At 56.3% G+C, this 17,848-nt stretch overlaps 1 protein-coding gene across 1 annotated transcript in view; it reads right to left on the reverse strand.

Annotated features, from left to right (window-relative positions):
• The window catches only part of LOC121275036 (solute carrier family 2, facilitated glucose transporter member 1-like), a 110,035-nt gene that overhangs the window by 44,761 nt on the left and 47,426 nt on the right, over nucleotides 1-17,848 (reverse strand). Inside the window, exon 4 of the mRNA XM_041182426.1 lies at nucleotides 6,478-6,640. Within this exon, the coding sequence (XP_041038360.1) occupies nucleotides 6,478-6,640 (163 nt within the window). The remainder of the gene's footprint in view (nucleotides 1-6,477; nucleotides 6,641-17,848) is intronic.

Consider the following 17,848-nt stretch of genomic DNA (forward strand, 5'->3'; position numbering starts at 1 on the left):
CCCACAGGACAGGGGGCGTTAAACAGGGAGAGAGCTCAGAGCCCACAGGACAGGGGGCGTTAAACAGGGAGGGAGCTCAGAGCCCACAGGACAGGGGGCGTTAAACAGGGAGAGAGCTCAGAGCCCACAGGACAGGGGGCGTTAAACAGGGAGGGAGCTCAGAGCCCACAGGACAGGGGGCGTTAAACAGGGAGAGAGCTCAGAGCCCACAGGACAGGGGGCGTTAAACAGGGAGAGAGCTCAGAGCCCACAGGACAGGGGGCGTTAAACAGGGAGGGAGCTCAGAGCCCACAGGACAGGGGGCGTTAAACAGGGAGAGAGCTCAGAGCCCACAGGACAGGGGGCGTTAAACAGGGAGAGAGCTCAGAGCCCACAGGACAGGGGGCGTTAAACAGGGAGAGAGCTCAGAGCCCACAGGACAGGGGGCGTTAAACAGGGAGAGAGCTCAGAGCCCACAGGACAGGGGGCGTTAAACAGGGAGAGAGCTCAGAGCCCACAGGACAGGGGGCGTTAAACAGGGAGAGAGCTCAGAGCCCACAGGACAGGGGGCGTTAAACAGGGAGAGAGCTCAGAGCCCACAGGACAGGGGGCGTTAAACAGGGAGGGAGCTCAGAGCCCACAGGACAGGGGGCGTTAAACAGGGAGGGAGCTCAGAGCCCACAGGACAGGGGGCGTTAAACAGGGAGAGAGCTCAGAGCCCACAGGACAGGGGGCGTTAAACAGGGAGAGAGCTCAGAGCCCACAGGACAGGGGGCGTTAAACAGGGAGAGAGCTCAGAGCCCACAGGACAGGGGGCGTTAAACAGGGAGAGAGCTCAGAGCCCACAGGACAGGGGGCGTTAAACAGGGAGAGAGCTCAGAGCCCACAGGACAGGGGGCGTTAAACAGGGAGAGAGCTCAGAGCCCACAGGACAGGGGGCGTTAAACAGGGAGAGAGCTCAGAGCCCACAGGACAGGGGGCGTTAAACAGGGAGGGAGCTCAGGAGCCCACAGGACAGGGGGCGTTTAAACAGGGAGAGAGCTCCAGAGCCCAGCAGGGACAGGAGGCCAGGGGGCGTTTAAACAGGGAGGAGCTCAGAGCCCACAGGAACAGGGGGCCGTTAAGCAGGGAGAGGAGCTCAGAGCCCACAGGACAGGGGGCGTTAAACAGGGAGGGAGCTCAGAGCCCACAGGACAGGGGGCGTTAAACAGGGAGAGAGCTCAGAGCCCACAGGACAGGGGGCGTAAACAGGGAGGAGCTCAGAGCCCACAGGACAAGGGGGCGTTAAACAGGGAGAGAGCTCAGAGCCCACAGGACAGGGGGCGATAAACAGGGAGAGAGCTCAGAGCCCCACAGGACAGGGGGGCGTTTAAACAGGGAGGAGCTCAGAGCCCACAGGACAGGGGGCGTGTGAAACAGGGGAGAGAGCTCAGAGCCCAAGGACAGGGGGCGTTAAACAGGGAGAGGAGCTCAGAGCCACAGGACAGGGGGCGTTTAAACAGGGAGAGAGCTCAGAGCCCACAGGAGCAGGGGGCGTTAACAGGGAGAGAGCTCAGAGCCCACAGGACAGGGGGCGTTAAACAGGGAGAGAGCTCAGAGCCCACAGGACAGGGGGCGTTAAACAGGGAGAGAGCTCAGAGCCCACAGGACAGGGGGCGTTAAACAGGGAGAGAGCTCAGAGCCCACAGGACAGGGGGCGTTAAACAGGGAGAGAGCTCAGAGCCCACAGGACAGGGGGCGTTAAACAGGGAGGGAGCTCAGAGCCCACAGGACAGGGGGCGTTAAACAGGGAGGGAGCTCAGAGCCCACAGGACAGGGGGCGTTAAACAGGGAGAGAGCTCAGAGCCCACAGGACAGGGGGCGTTAAACAGGGAGAGAGCTCAGAGCCCACAGGACAGGGGGCGTTAAACAGGGAGAGAGCTCAGAGCCCACAGGACAGGGGGCGTTAAACAGGGAGAGAGCTCAGAGCCCACAGGACAGGGGGCGTTAAACAGGGAGGGAGCTCAGAGCCCACAGGACAGGGGGCGTTAAACAGGGAGAGAGCTCAGAGCCCACAGGACAGGTGGGGCGTTAAACAGGGAGAGAGCTCAGAGCCCACAGGACAGGGGCGTTAAACAGGGAGAGAGCTCAGAGCCCACAGGACAGGGGGGCGTTAAACAGGGAGTGAGCTCAGAGCCCAAGGACAGGGGGCGTTAAACAGGGAGGAGAGCTCAGAGCCCACAGGACAGGGGGCGTTAAACAGGGAGAGGAGCTCAGAGCCCACAGGACAGGGGGCGTTAAACAGGGAGAGAGCTCAGAGCCCACAGGACAGGGGGCGTTAAACAGGGAGAGAGCTCAGAGCCCACAGGACAGGGGGCGTTAAACAGGGAGTGAGCTCAGAGCCCACAGGACAGGGGGCGTAAACAGGGAGAGAGCTCAGAGCCCACAGGACAGGGGGCGTTAAACAGGAGGAGAGCTCAGAGCCCACAGGACAGGGGGCGTTAAACAGGGAGAGAGCTCAGAGCCCACAGGACAGGGGGCGTTAAACAGGGAGGGAGCTCAGAGCCCACAGGACAGGGGGCGTTAAACAGGGAGAGAGCTCCGAGCCCACAGGACAGGGGGCGTTAAACAGGGAGAGAGCTCAGAGCCCACAGGACAGGGGGCGTTAAACAGGGAGAGAGCTCAGAGCCCACAGGACAGGGGGCGTTAAACAGGGAGAGAGCTCAGAGCCCACAGGACAGGGGGTGTTAAACAGGGAGGGAGCTCAGAGCCCACAGGACAGGGGGTGTTAAACAGGGAGGGAGCTCAGAGCCCACAGGACAGGGGGCAGTTAAACAGGGAGAGAGCTCAGAGCCCACAGGACAGTGGGGCGTTTAAACAGGGGGGGGGGGAGAGGAGCGTCAAGCCCACAGGACAGGGGGCGTTAAACAGGGAGAGAGCTCAGGAGCCCACAGGACAGGGGGTCGTTAAACCAGGGAGAGAGCTCAGAGCCCACAGGACAGGGGGCGTTAAACAGGGAGAGAGCTCAGAGCCACAGGACAGGGGGGCGTTAAACAGGGAGAGAGCTCAGAGCCCACAGGACAGGGGGCGTTAAACAGGAGAGGAGCTCAGAGCCCACAGGACAGGGGGGCGTTAAACAGGGAGAGAGGCTCAGAGCCCACAGGACAGGGGGCGTTAAACAGGGGGCGTTAATACAGGGGAGGAGCTCAGAGCCCACAGGACAGGGGGCGTTAAAACCAGGAGAGAGCTCAGAGCCCACAGGAACAGGGGGCGTTAAACAGGGAGGGAGCTCAGAGCCCACAGGACAGGGGGCGTTAAACAGGGAGAGAGCTCAGAGCCCACAGGACAGGGGGCGTTAAACAGGGAGGGAGCTCAGAGCCCACAGGACAGGGGGCGTTAAACAGGGAGAGAGCTCAGAGCCCACAGGACAGGGGGCGTTAAACAGGGAGAGAGCTCAGAGCCCACAGGACAGGGGGCGTTAAACAGGGAGAGAGCTCAGAGCCCACAGGACAGGGGGCGTTAAACAGGGAGGAGCTCAGAGCCCACAGGACAGGGGGCGTTAAACAGGGAGAGAGCTCAGAGCCCACAGGACAGGGGGCGTTAAACAGGGAGAGAGCTCAGAGCCCACAGGACAGGGGGGCGTTAAACAGGGAGGGAGCTCAGAGCCCACAGGACAGGGGGCGTTAAACAGGGAGAGAGCTCAGAGCCCACAGGACAGGGGGCGTTAAACAGGGAGAGAGCTCAGAGCCCACAGGACAGGGGGCGTTAAAACAGGGAGAGAGCTCAGAGCCCACAGGACAGGGGGCGTTAAACAGGGAGAGAGCTCAGAGCCCACAGGACAGGGGGCGTTAAACAGGGAGGGAGCTCAGAGCCCACAGGACAGGGGGCGTTAAACAGGGAGAGAGCTCAGAGCCCACAGGACAGGGGGCGTTAAACAGGGAGAGAGCTCAGAGCCCACAGGACAGGGGGCGTTAAACAGGGAGAGAGCTCAGAGCCCACAGGACAGGGGGCGTTAAACAGGGAGGGAGCTCAGAGCCCACAGGACAGGGGGCGTTAAACAGGGAGAGAGCTCAGAGCCCACAGGACAGGGGGTGTTAAACAGGGAGAGAGCTCAGAGCCCACAGGACAGGGGGCGTTAAACAGGGAGAGAGCTCAGAGCCCACAGGACAGGGGGCGTTAAACAGGGAGAGAGCTCAGAGCCCACAGGACAGGGGGCGTTAAACAGGGAGGGAGCTCAGAGCCCACAGGACAGGGGGCGTTAAACAGGGAGAGAGCTCAGAGCCCACAGGACAGGGGGCGTTAAACACGGGAGAGAGCTCAGAGCCCACAGGACAGGGGGCGTTAAACAGGGAGAGAGCTCAGAGCCCACAGGACAGGGGGCGTTTAAACAGGGAGAGAGCTCAGAGCCCCCACAGGACAGGGGGCGTAAACAGGGAGGAGTCTCAGAGCCCACAGGACAGGGGGCGTTAAACAGGGAGAGAGCTCAGAGCCCACAGGACAGGGGGCGTTAAACAGGGAGAGCGCTCAGAGCCCACAGGACAGGGGGCGTTAAACAGGGAGAGAGCTCAGAGCTGTCCATTCCAGCCTTCCCCCTCTGTCTCACTCTACCCCTTACCCTGCCCCTCCCTCACTCCCACACTCACTCCCCCTCCCTCACTCCCACACTCACTCCCCCTCCCTCACTCCCACACTCACTCCCCCTCCCTCACTCCCACACTCACTCCCCCTCCCTCACTCCCACACTCACTCCCCCTCCCTCACTCCCACACTCACTCCCCTCCCTCACTCCCACACTCACTCCCCCTCCCTCACTCCCACACTCACTCCCCCTCCCTCACTCCCACACTCACTCCCCCTCCCTCACTCCCACCGCCTCACTCCCCCTCCCTCACTCCCACACTCCCTCCCCCTCCCTCACTCTCCCTCCCTCACTCCCACCGCCTCACTCCCCCTCCCTCACTCCCACACTCCCTCCCCCTCCCTCACTCTCACCGCCTCACTCCCCCTCCCTCACTCCCACACTCACTCCCCCTCCCTCACTCCCACACTCACTCCCCCTCCCTCACTCCCACACTCACTCCCCCTCCCTCACTCCCACACTCACTCCCCCTCCCTCACTCCCACACTCACTCCCCCTCCCTCACTCCCACACTCACTCCCCCTCCCTCACTCCCACCACCTCACTCCCCCTCCCTCACTCCCACACTCCCTCCCCTCCCTCACTCCCACACTCACTCCCCCTCCCTCACTCCCACACTCACTCCCCCTCCCTCACTCCCACACTCACTCCCCCTCCCTCACTCCCACACTCACTCCCCCTCCCTCACTCCCACACTCACTCCCCCTCCCTCACTCCCTCACTCACTCCCCCTCCCTCAGTCCCACACTCACTCCCCCTCCCTCACTCCCACACTCACTCCCCCTCCCTCACTCCCACACTCACTCCCCCTCCCTCACTCCCACACTCACTCCCCCTCCCTCACTCCCACACTCACTCCCCCTCACTCACTCCCACACTCACTCCCCCTCCCTCACTCCCACACTCACTCCCCCTCCCTCACTCCCCCTCCCTCACTCCCACACTCACTCCCCCTCCCTCACTCCCACACTCACTCCCCCTCCCTCACTCCCACACTCACTCCCCCTCCCTCACTCCCACACTCACTCCCCCTCCCTCACTCCCACACTCACTCCCCCTCCCTCACTCCCACCGCCTCACTCCCCCTCCCTCACTCCCACACTCCCTCCCCTCCCTCACTCCCACACTCACTCCCCCTCCCTCACTCCCACACTCACTCCCCCTCCCTCACTCTCCCTCCCTCACTCCCACACTCCCTCCCCCTCCCTCACTCCCACACTCACTCCCCCTCCCTCACTCCCACACTCACTCCCCCTCCCTCACTCCCACACTCACTCCCCCTCCCTCACTCCCACACTCACTCCCCCTCCCTCACTCCCACACTCACTCCCCCTCCCTCACTCCTCCCTCACTCCCCCTCCCTCACTCCCACACTCACTCCCCCTCCCTCACTCCCACACTCACTCCCCCTCCCTCACTCTCACCGCCTCACTCCCCCTCCCTCACTCCCACACTCACTCCCCCTCCCTCACTCCCACACACCCTCCCCCTCCCTCCCTCCCCCTCCCTCACTCTCCCTCCCTCACTCCCACCCCCTCACTCCCCCTCCCTCACTCCCCCTCCCTCACTCCCCCTCCCTCACTCCCACACTCACTCCCCCTCCCTCACTCCCCTCCCCTCACTCCCCTCCCCTCACTCCTCTCCCCTCACTCCTCTCCCCTCACTCCTCTCCCCTCAATCCTCTTCCCTCACTCCCACACCCTCACTCCCACTCCCTCACTCCCACCCTCTCTCTCACAACATCCCTTCTTCTCACTCCCCCTCCCTCACTCTGCCTCCCTTCTACTCACTCCACCTCCCTCACTCCACCCCTCTCTCTCACCCTCCCTTTCCCTCGCTCCCTCCCTGTCCCTTGCTCCCTCCCTGTCCCTCCTACTCACCCGCCCGAGCCTCGTCCTCCTCGTTCCGGTTGATCAGTAGGAATCTGGGACTCTTTGGACAGCAGAGCAGCAGACCACACTGGATCAACGATGGGAGGGCGGTGAATCCTAACAGGAGGGGCCACAGTTCAGCAGTGCCCAGGAGAGAGGGCAGTCCAAAAATCTGAGGGGGGGAGAGAGAGAGACGGGTTAGGACTAGAGGGTTAGAGAGTCTGCAGTCAGGGAGAGAGAGACGGGTTAGGACTAGAGAGTCTGCAGACTGAGAGAGAGAGAGGGAGACGGGTTAGGGTTAGAGAGCCTGCAGTCTGAGAGAGGGAGAGGGAGATGGGTTAGGGTTAGAGAGTCTGCAGTCAGGGAGAGAGAGACGGGTTAGGACTAGAGAGTCTGCAGACTGAGAGAGAGAGAGGGAGACGGGTTAGGGTTAGAGAGTCTGCAGTCTGAGAGAGAGAGAGACGGGTTAGGGTTAGAGAGTCTGCAGTCTGGGAGAGAGGGAGGCGGGTTAGGGTTAGAGAGTCTGCAGTCTGAGAGAGAGGGAGACGGGTTAGGGTTAGAGAGTCTGCAGTCTGAGAGAGAGGGAGACGGGTTAGGGTTAGAGAGTCTGTGTTCTGAGAGAGAGGGAGACGGGTTAGGGTTAGAGAGTCTGCAGTCTGAGAAAGAGACGGGTTAGGGTTAGAGAGTCTGCAGTCTGAGAGAGAGAGAGACGGGTTAGGGTTAGAGAGTCTGCAGTCTGAGAGAGAGGGAGACGGGTTAGGGTTAGAGAGTCTGCAGTCTGAGAGAGAGAGAGACGGGTTAGGGTTAGAGAGTCTGCAGTCTGAGAGAGAGGGAGACGGGTTAGGGTTAGAGAGTCTGCAGTCTGAGAAAGAGACGGGTTAGGGTTAGAGAGTCTGCAGTCTGAGAGAGAGGGAGAGAGACGGGTTAGGGTTAGAGAGTCTGCAGTCTGAGAGAGAGGGAGACGGTTTAGGGTTAGAGAGTCTGCAGTCTGAGAGAGAGCGAGGGAGACGGGTTAGGGTTAGAGAGTCTGCCGTCTGAGAGAGAGGGAGACGGGTTAGGGTTAGAGAGTCTGCAGTCTGGGAGAGAGAAAGACGGGTTAGGGTTAGAGAGTCTGCAGTCTGAGAGAGAGGGAGACGGGTTAGGGTTAGAGAGTCTGCAGTCTGAGAGACAGGGAGATGGGTTAGGGTTAGAGAGTCTGCAGTCTGAGAGAGAGAGAGAAGGGTTTGGGTTAGAGAGTCTGTAGTCTGAGAGAGAGGGAGACGGGTTAGGGTTAGAGAGTCTGCAGTCAGAGAGAGAGGTAGACGGGTTATGATTAGAGAGTCTGCAGTCTGGGAGAGAGAGAGGGAGATGGTTAAGGTTAGAGAGTCTGCAGTCTGGGAGAGAGGGAGACGGGTTAGGGTTAGAGAGCCTGCACTCTGGGAGAGAGACAGACGGTTTAGGGTTAGAGAGTCTGCAGTCTGAGAGAGAGGGAGAAGGGTTTGGGTTAGAGAGTCTATAGTCTGAGCGAGAGGGAGACGGGTTAGGGTTAGAGACTCTGCAGTCTGAGTGAGAGACGGGTTAGGGTTAGAGAGCCTGCAGTCAGGGAGAGAGAGAGAACGGTTAGGGTTAGAGAGTCTGCAGTCTGAGTGAGAGACGGGTTAGGGTTAGACAGTCTGCAGTCTGGGAGAGAGGGAGACGGGTTTGGATTAAGGGGTTAGAGAGTTTGCAGTCTGAGAGAGAGAGGGAGACGGCTAAGGGTTAGAGAGTCTGCAGTCTGAGAGAGAGAGAGACTGGTTAGGGTTAGAGATTCTGTAGTCTGAGAGAGAGAGAGACGGATTCGGGTTAGAGAGTCAGCAGTCTGGGAGAGAGGGAGACGGGTTAGGGTTAGAGAGCCTGCAGTCTGAGAGAGGGAGAGGGAGATGGGTTAGGGTTAGAGAGTCTGCAGTCAGGGAGAGAGAGACGGGTTAGGACTAGAGAGTCTGCAGACAGAGAGAGAGAGAGGGAGACGGGTTAGGGTTAGAGAGTCTGCAGTCTGAGAGACAGAGAGTGAGACGAGTTAGGGTTAGAGAGTCTGCAGTCTGAGAGAGAGAGAGACGGGTTAGGGTTAGAGAGTCTGCAGTCTGAGAGAGAGGGAGACGGGTTAGGGTTAGAGAGTCTGCAGTCTGAGAAAGAGACGGGTTAGGGTTAGAGAGTCTGCAGTCTGAGAGAGAGGGAGAGAGACGGGTTAGGGTTAGAGAGTCTGCAGTCTGAGAGAGAGGGAGATGGGTTAGGGTTAGAGAGTCTGCAGTCTGAGAGAGAGCGAGGGAGACGGGTTAGGGCTAGAGAGTCTGCCGTCTGAGAGAGAGGGAGACGGGTTAGGGTTAGAGAGTCTGCAGTCTGGGAGAGAGAAAGACGGGTTAGGGTTAGAGAGTCTGCAGTCTGAGAGAGAGGGAGACGGGTTAGGGTTAGAGTGTCTGCAGTCTGAGAGAGAGAGAAGGGTTTGGGTTAGAGAGTCTGTAGTCTGAGAGACAGGGAGATGGGTTAGGGTTAGAGAGTCTGCAGTCTGAGAGAGAGAGAGAAGGGTTTGGGTTAGAGAGTCTGTAGTCTGAGAGAGAGGGAGACGGGTTAGGGTTAGAGAGTCTGCAGTCAGAGAGAGAGGTAGACGGGTTATGATTAGAGAGTCTGCAGTCTGGGAGAGAGAGAGGGAGATGGTTAAGGTTAGAGAGTCTGCAGTCTGGGAGAGAGGGAGACGGGTTAGGGTTAGAGAGCCTGCACTCTGGGAGAGAGACAGACGGTTTAGGGTTAGAGAGTCTGCAGTCTGAGAGAGAGGGAGAAGGGTTTGGGTTAGAGAGTCTATAGTCTGAGCGAGAGGGAGACGGGTTAGGGTTAGAGACTCTGCAGTCTGAGTGAGAGACGGGTTAGGGTTAGAGAGCCTGCAGTCAGGGAGAGAGAGAGAACGGTTAGGGTTAGAGAGTCTGCAGTCTGAGTGAGAGACGGGTTAGGGTTAGAGAGCCTGCATTCTGGGAGAGAGAGAGGGAGACGGGTTAGGGTTAGACAGTCTGCAGTCTGGGAGAGAGGGGGACGGGTTTGGATTAAGGGGTTAGAGAGTTTGCAGTCTGAGAGAGAGAGGGAGACGGCTAAGGGTTAGAGAGTCTGCAGTCTGAGAGAGAGAGAGACTGGTTAGGGTTAGAGATTCTGTAGTCTGAGAGAGAGAGAGAGACGGATTCGGGTTAGAGAGTCAGCAGTCTGGGAGAGAGGGAGACGGGTTAGGGTTAGAGAGCCTGCAGTCTGAGAGAGGGAGAGGGAGATGGGTTAGGGTTAGAGAGTCTGCAGTCAGGGAGAGAGAGACGGGTTAGGACTAGAGAGTCTGCAGACAGAGAGAGAGAGAGGGAGACGGGTTAGGGTTAGAGAGTCTGCAGTCTGAGAGACAGAGAGTGAGACGAGTTAGGGTTAGAGAGTCTGCAGTCTGAGAGAGAGAGAGACGGGTTAGGGTTAGAGAGTCTGCAGTCTGAGAGAGAGGGAGACGGGTTAGGGTTAGAGAGTCTGCAGTCTGAGAGAGAGGGAGACGGGTTAGGGTTAGAGAGTCTGCAGTCTGAGAGAGAGTGAGACGGGTTAGGGTTAGAGAGTCTGCAGTCAGAGAGAGAGGTAGACGGGTTATGATTAGAGAGTCTGCAGTCTGAGAGAGGGAGAGGGAGATGGGTTAGGGTTAGAGAGTCTGCAGTCAGGGAGAGAGAGACGGGTTAGGACTAGAGAGTCTGCAGACTGAGAGAGAGAGAGGGAGACGGGTTAGGGTTAGAGAGTCTGCAGTCTGAGAGACAGAGAGTGAGACGAGTTAGGGTTAGAGAGTCTGCAGTCTGAGAGAGAGAGAGACGGGTTAGGGTTAGAGAATCTGCAGTCTGAGAGAGAGGGAGACGGGTTAGGGTTAGAGAGTCTGCAGTCTGAGAGAGAGGGAGACGGGTTAGGGTTAGAGAGTCTGCAGTCTGAGAAAGAGACGGGTTAGGGTTAGAGAGTCTGCAGTCTGAGAGAGAGGGAGAGAGACAGGTTAGTGTTAGAGAGTCTATAGTCTGAGGGAGAGACGGGTTAGGGTTAGAGAGACTGCAGTCTGAGAGAGAGAGAGAAGGGTTAGGGATAGAGAGTCTACAGTCTGGGAAAGAGAGAGGGAGACGGGTTAGGGTTAGAGAGTCTGCAGTCTGAGAGAGAGACGGGTTAGGGTTAGAGAGTCTGCAGTCTGAGAGAGAGGGAGAGAGACGGGTTAGGGTTAGAGAGTCTATAATCTGAGGGAGAGACGGGTTAGGGTTAGAGAGACTGCAGTCTGAGAGAGAGAGAGAAGGGTTAGGGTTAGAGAGTCTGCAGTCTGAGAGAGAGGGAGACGGGTTAGGGTTAGAGAGTCTGCAGTCTGAAAGAGAGGGAGATGGGTTAGGGTTAGAGAGTCTGCAGTCTGAGAGTGAGAGAGACGGGTTAGGGTTTTAGAGTCTGCAGTCTGAGAGAGAGGAGAATGGGTTAGGATTAGAGAGTCTGCAGTCTGGGTGAGAGGGAGACGGGTTAGGTTTAGAGCGTCTGCAGTCTGAGTGAGAGAGAGGGAGATGGGTTAGGGTTAGAGAGTCTGCAGTCTGGGAGAGAGGGAGACGGTTTAGGGTTAAAGAGTCTGCAGTCGGGGAGAGAGAGAGACGGGTAAGTGTTAGAGAGTCTGCAGTCTGAGAGGGAGACGGGTTAGGGTTAGAGAGTCTGCAGTCTGAGAGAGAGGGAGACGGGTTAGGGTTAGAGAGTCTGCAGTCTGAGAGAGAGGGAGACGGGTTAGGACTAGGGGGTTAGAGAGTCTGCAGTCTGAGAGAGAGGGAGACGGGTTAGGGTTAGAGAGTCTGCAGTCTGAGATGAAGGGAGACAGGTTAGGACTAGGGGGTTAGAGAGTCTGCAGTCTGAGAGAGAGGGAGACAGGTTAGGGTTAGGGAGTCTTCAGTCTGAGAGTGAGGGAGATGGTTTAGGGTTAGATAGTCTGCAGTCTGAGAGAGAGAGAGAGACGGGTTAGGGTTAGAGTGTCTGTGTTCTGAGATAGAGAGAGAGATGGATTAGTGTTAGAGAGTCTGCAGTCTGGGAGAGAGGGAGACGGGTTAGGGTTAGAGAGTCTGCAGTCTGAGAGAGAGAGAGGGAGATGGGTTAGGGTGAGAGAGTCTGCAACCTGGGAGAGAGGGAGACGGGTTAGGGTTAGAGTGTCTGCAGTCTGGGAGAGAGAGAGACGGGTTAGGGTTAGAGAGTCTATAGTCTGAGGGAGAGGCAGGTTAGGCTGAGAGAGTCTGAAGTCTGAGAGAGAGAGAGGCGTTAGTGTTAGAGAGTCTGCAGTCTGAGAGAGAGAGAGAGACGGGCTAGGGTTAGAATGTCTGCAGTCTGGGAGAGAGAGAGGGAGAGGGGTTAGGGTTAGAGAGTCTGTAGTCTGAGAGATAGGGAGAAGGGTTAGGGTTAGAGAGTCTGCAGTCTGAGAGAGAGGGAGATGGAATAGGGTTAGAGAGTCTGCAGTCTGAGAGAGAGTGAGACGGGTTAGGGTTAGAGAGTCTGTAGTCTGAGGGAGAGAGAGACGGATTCGAGTTAGAGAGTCTGCAGTCTGGGAGAGAGGGAGACGGGTTAGGGTTAGAGAGTCTGTAGTCTGAGGGAGAGAGAGACGGATTCGAGTTAGAGAGTCTGCAGTCTGGGAGAGAGGGAGACGGGTTAGGGTTAGAGAGTCTGCAGTCTGGGAGAGAGAGAGACGGGTTAGGGTTAGAGACTCTGCAGTCTGGGAGAGAGGGAGGCGGGTTAGGGTTAGAGAGTCTGCAGTCTGAGAGAGAGACGTGTTAGGGTTAGAGAGTCTGCAGTGTGAGAGATAGGGAGACAGGTTAGGGTTAGAGAGTCTGCATTCTGGGAGAGAGGGAGGCGGGTTAGGGTTAGAGAGTCTGCAGTCTGAGAGAGAGACGTGTTAGGGTTAGAGAGTCTGCAGTGTGAGAGATAGGGAGACAGGTTAGGGTTAGAGAGTCTGCATTCTGGGAGAGAGGGAGGCGGGTTAGGGTTAGAGAGTCTGCAGTCTGAGAGAGAGGGAGATGGGTTAGGGTTAGAGAGTCTGCAGTCTGGTAGAGAGAGAGACGGCTTAGGGTTAGAGAGTCTATATTCTGAGGGAGAGACGGGTTAGGGTTAGAGAGTCTGAAGTCTGAGAGAGAGAGAGAGGCATTAGTGTTAGAGAGTCTGCAGTCTGAGAGAGAGAGAGAGAGACGGGTTAGGGTTAGAATGTCTGCAGTCTGGGAGAGAGAGAGGGAGAGGGGTTAGGGTTAGAGAGTCTGTAGTCTGAGAGATAGGGAGAAGGGTTAGGGTTAGAGAGTCTGCAGTCTGAGAGAGAGGGAGATGGAATAGGGTTAGAGAGTCTGCAGTCTGAGAGAGAGTGAGACGGGTTAGGGTTAGAGAGTCTGTAGTCTGAGGGAGAGAGAGACGGGTTAGGGTTAGAGAGTCTGTAGTCTGAGGGAGAGAGAGACGGATTCGAGTTAGAGAGTCTGCAGTCTGGGAGAGAGGGAGACGGGTTAGGGTTAGAGAGTCTGTAGTCTGAGGGAGAGAGAGACGGATTCGAGTTAGAGAGTCTGCAGTCTGGGAGAGAGGGAGATGCATTAGGGTTAGAGACTCTGCAGTCTGAGAGAGAGATGTGTTAGGGTTAGAGAGTCTGCAGTCTGGGAGAGAGGGAGGCGGGTTAGGGTTAGAGAGTCTGCAGTCTGAGAGAGAGACGTGTTAGGGTTAGAGAGTCTGCAGTGTGAGAGATAGGGAGACAGGTTAGGGTTAGAGAGTCTGCATTCTGGGAGAGAGGGAGGCGGGTTAGGGTTAGAGAGTCTGCAGTCTGAGAGAGAGACGTGTTAGGGTTAGAGAGTCTGCAGTGTGAGAGATAGGGAGACAGGTTAGGGTTAGAGAGTCTGCATTCTGGGAGAGAGGGAGGCGGGTTAGGGTTAGAGAGTCTGCAGTCTGAGAGAGAGGGAGATGGGTTAGGGTTAGAGAGTCTGCAGTCTGGTAGAGAGAGAGACGGCTTAGGGTTAGAGAGTCTATATTCTGAGGGAGAGACGGGTTAGGGTTAGAGAGTCTGAAGTCTGAGAGAGAGAGAGAGGCATTAGTGTTAGAGAGTCTGCAGTCTGAGAGAGAGAGAGAGAGACGGGTTAGGGTTAGAATGTCTGCAGTCTGGGAGAGAGAGAGGGAGAGGGGTTAGGGTTAGAGAGTCTGTAGTCTGAGAGATAGGGAGAAGGGTTAGGGTTAGAGAGTCTGCAGTCTGAGAGAGAGGGAGATGGAATAGGGTTAGAGAGTCTGCAGTCTGAGAGAGAGTGAGACGGGTTAGGGTTAGAGAGTCTGTAGTCTGAGGGAGAGAGAGACGGGTTAGGGTTAGAGAGTCTGTAGTCTGAGGGAGAGAGAGACGGATTCGAGTTAGAGAGTCTGCAGTCTGGGAGAGAGGGAGACGGGTTAGGGTTAGAGAGTCTGCAGTCTGGGAGAGAGAGAGACGGGTTAGGGTTAGAGACTCTGCAGTCTGGGAGAGAGGGAGGCGGGTTAGGGTTAGAGAGTCTGCAGTCTGAGAGAGAGGGAGACGGGTTAGGGTTAGAGAGTCCGCAGTCTGAGAGAGAGAGAGAGACACGTTAGGGTTAGAGAGTCACCAGTCTGGGAGAGAGAGAGGGAGACGGGTTAGGGTGAGAGAGTCTGCAGTCTGAGAGAGAGGGAGAGGGGTTAGGGTTAGAGAGTCTGCAGTCTAAGAGAGAGGGAGACGGGTTAGGGTTAGAGAGTCTGCAGTCTGAGAGAGGGAGACGGGTTAGGTCTAAAGGGTTAGAGAGTCTGCAGTCTGAGAGAGAGAGGGAGACATTTCAGGGTTAGAGGGTCTGCAGTCTGAGAGAGAGTGAGACGGGTTAGGGTTAGAGAGTCTGCAATCTGAGAGAGAGAGAGGGAGACTGGTTAGGGTTAGAGAGTCTATAGTCTGAGGGAGAGACGGGTTAGGTTTAGAGAGTCTGAAGTCTGAGAGAGAGAGGGCTTAGTGTTGAGAGTCTGCAGTCTGAGAGAGGGAGAGAAGGGTTAGGGTTAGAGAGTCTGCAGTCTGGGAGAGAGAGAGGGAGACGGGTTAGGGTTAGAGAGTCTGAGTCTGGGAGAGAGAGAGGGAGATGGGTTAGGCTTAGAGAGTCTGCAGTCTGAGAGAGAGGAAGACGGGTTAGGGTCAGAGAGTCTGCAGTCTGAGAGAGGGAGACGGGTTAGGACTAGAGGGTTAGAGAGTCTGCAGTCTGGGAGCGAGAGTGAGAGAGGTTAGGGTTAGAGAGTCTGCAGTCTGAGAGAGAGTGAGACGGGTTAGGGTTAGAGAGTCTGTAGTCTGAGAGAGAGAGAGGGAGATGGGTTAGAGTTAGGGATTCTGCAGTCTGGGAGAGAGGGAGACGTGTTAGCGCTAGAGAGTCTGCAGTCTGGGAGCGAGAGAGATGGTTTAGGGTTAGAGAGTCTGCAGTCTGAGAGAGAGACGTGTTAGGATTAGAGAGTCTGCAGCATAAGAGATAGGGAGACGGGTTAGGGTTAGAGAGTCTGCAGTCTGGGAGAGAGGGAGGCGGGTTAGGGTTAGAGAGTCTGCAGTCTGAGAGAGAGGGAGATGGTTTAGGGTTAGATAGTCTGCAGTCTGAGAGAGAGAGAGACGGGTTAGTGTTAGAGAGTCTGTATTCTGAGAGAGAGAGAGATAGACGGATTAGGGTTAGAGAGTCTGTATTCTGAGAGAGAGGGAGACGGGTTAGGATTAGAGAGTCTGCAGTCTGGGAGAGAGGGAGACGGGTTAGGGTTAAACAGTCTGCAGTCTGAGAGAGAGAGAGGGAGATGGGTTAGGGTGAGAGAGTCTGCAGTCTGGGAGAGACGGAGACGGGTTAGTGTTAGAGAGTCTGCAGTCTGGGAGAGAGAGAGACGGGTTAGGGTTAGAGAGTCTATAGTCTGAGGGAGAGACGGGTTAGGGTTAGAGGGTCTGAAGTCTGATAGAGAGAGAGAGGGCTTATTGTTAGAGAGTCTGCAGTCTGACAGAGAGGGAGACGGGTTAGGGTTAGAGAGTCTGCAGTCTGGCAGAGAGAGAGGGAGACGGGTGAGGGTTAGAGACTCTGAAGTCTGAGAGAGGGAGACGGGTTATGACTAGGGGGTTAGAGAGTCTGCAGTCTAAGAGAGAGAGAGGGAGACGGGTTAGGGTTAGAGAGTCTGCAGTCTGAGAGAGAGTGAGACGGGTTAGGGTTAGAAAGTCTGCAGTCTGAGAGAGAGTGAGACGACTTAGTGTTGAGAGTCTGCAGTCTGAGAGTGAGAAAGACGGGTTAGGGTTATAAAGTCTGCAGTCTGAGAGAGAGGGAGACGGGTTCGGATTAGAGAGTCTGCAGTCTGGGTGAGAGGGAGACAGGTTAGGTTTAGAGCGTCTGCAGTCTGAGTGAGAGAGAGGGAGATGGGATAGGGTTAGAGAGTCTGCAGTCTGGGAGAGAGGGAGACGGTTTAGGGTTAGAGAGTCTGCAGTCTGGGAGAGAGAGAGACGCGTAAGCGTTAGAGAGTCTGCAGTCTGAGAGAGAGACGGGTTAGGGTTAGAGAGTCTGCAGTCTGAGAGAGAGAGAGACGGGTTAGGGTTAGAGTGTCTGTGTTCTGAGAGAGAGAGAGAGACGGATTAGTGTTAGAGAGTCTGCAGTCTGGGAGAGAGGGAGACGGGTTAGGGTTAGAGAGTCTTAAGTCTGGGAGAGAGAGAGACAGGTTAGCGTTAGAGAGTCTGCAATCTGAGAGAGAGAGAGACGTGTGAGGGTTAGACAGTCTGCAGTCTGAGAGAGAGAGAGAAGGGTTAGGGTTAGAGAGTCTGCAGTCTGGGAGAGAGGGAGACGGGTTAGGGTTAGAGAGTCTGCAGTCTGAAAGAGAGGGAGAGGGGTTAGGGTTAGAGAGTCTGCAATCTGAGAGAGAGGGAGACGGGTTAGGGTTAGATAGTCGGCAGTTTGAGAGAGAGGGAGACGGGTTAGGGTTAGAGAGTCTGTAGTCTGAAAGAGAGACGTGTTAGGATTAGAGAGTCTGCAGCGTAAGAGATAGGGAGACGGGTTAGGGTTAGAGAGTCTGCAGTCTGGGAGAGAGGGAGGCGGGTTAGGGTTAGAGAGTCTGCAGTCTGAGAGAGAGGGAGACGGGTTAGGGTTAGAGAGTCTGCAGTCTGGGAGAGAGGGAGGCGGGTTAGGGTTAGAGATTCTGTAGTCTGAGAGAGAGGGAGACGGGTTAGGGTAAGAGAGTCTACAGTCTGTGAGAGAGGGAGATGGTTTAGGGTTAGATAGTCTGCAGTCTGAGAGAGAGAGAGACGGGTTAGTGTTAGAGAGTCTGTATTCTGAGAGAGAGAGAGATAGACGGATTAGGGTTAGAGAGTCTGTATTCTGAGAGAGAGGGAGACGGGTTAGGATTAGAGAGTCTGCAGTCTGGGAGAGAGGGAGACGGGTTAGGGTTAAACAGTCTGCAGTCTGAGAGAGAGAGAGGGAGATGGGTTAGGGTGAGAGAGTCTGCAGTCTGGGAGAGACGGAGACGGGTTAGTGTTAGAGAGTCTGCAGTCTGGGAGAGAGAGAGACGGGTTAAGGTTAGAGAGTCTATAGTCTGAGGGAGAGACGGGTTAGGGTTAGAGAGTCTGAAGTCTGATAGAGAGAGAGAGGGCTTATTGTTAGAGAGTCTGCAGTCTGAGAGAGAGGGAGACGGGTTAGGGTTAGAGAGTAGAGGGAGACGGGTTAGGGTTAGAGAGTCTGCAGTCTGGCAGAGAGAGAGGGAGACGGGTGAGGGTTAGAGACTCTGAAGTCTGAGAGAGGGAGACGGGTTACGACTAGGGGGTTAGAGAGTCTGCAGTCTGAGAGAGAGAGAGGGAGACGGGTTAGGGTTAGAGAGTCTGCAGTCTGAGAGAGAGTGAGACGGGTTAGGGTTAGAAAGTCTGCAGTCTGAGAGAGAGTGAGACGACTTAGTGTTGAGAGTCTGCAGTCTGAGAGTGAGAGAGACGGGTTAGGGTTATAAAGTCTGCAGTCTGAGAGAGAGGGAGACGGGTTCGGATTAGAGAGTCTGCAGTCTGGGTGAGAGGGAGACGGGTTAGGTTTAGAGCATCTGCAGTCTGAGTGAGAGAGAGGGAGATGGGATAGGGTTAGAGAGTCTGCAGTCTGGGAGAGAGGGAGACGGTTTAGGGTTAGAGAGTCTGCAGTCTGGGAGAGAGAGAGACGCGTAAGCGTTAGAGAGTCTGCAGTCTGAGAGAGAGACGGGTTAGGGTTAGAGAGTCTGCAGTCTGAGAGAGAGAGAGACGGGTTAGGGTTAGAGTGTCTGTGTTCTGAGAGAGAGAGAGAGACGGATTAGTGTTAGAGTGTCTGCAGTCTGGGAGAGAGGGAGACGGGTTAGGGTTAGAGAGTCTGCAGTCTGAGAGAGAGAGAGGGAGATGGATTAGGGTGAGAGAGTC

The sequence above is a fragment of the Carcharodon carcharias genome, assembly GCF_017639515.1.
Source record: "Carcharodon carcharias isolate sCarCar2 chromosome 40 unlocalized genomic scaffold, sCarCar2.pri SUPER_40_unloc_4, whole genome shotgun sequence".
NCBI lineage: Eukaryota > Metazoa > Chordata > Chondrichthyes > Lamniformes > Lamnidae > Carcharodon > Carcharodon carcharias.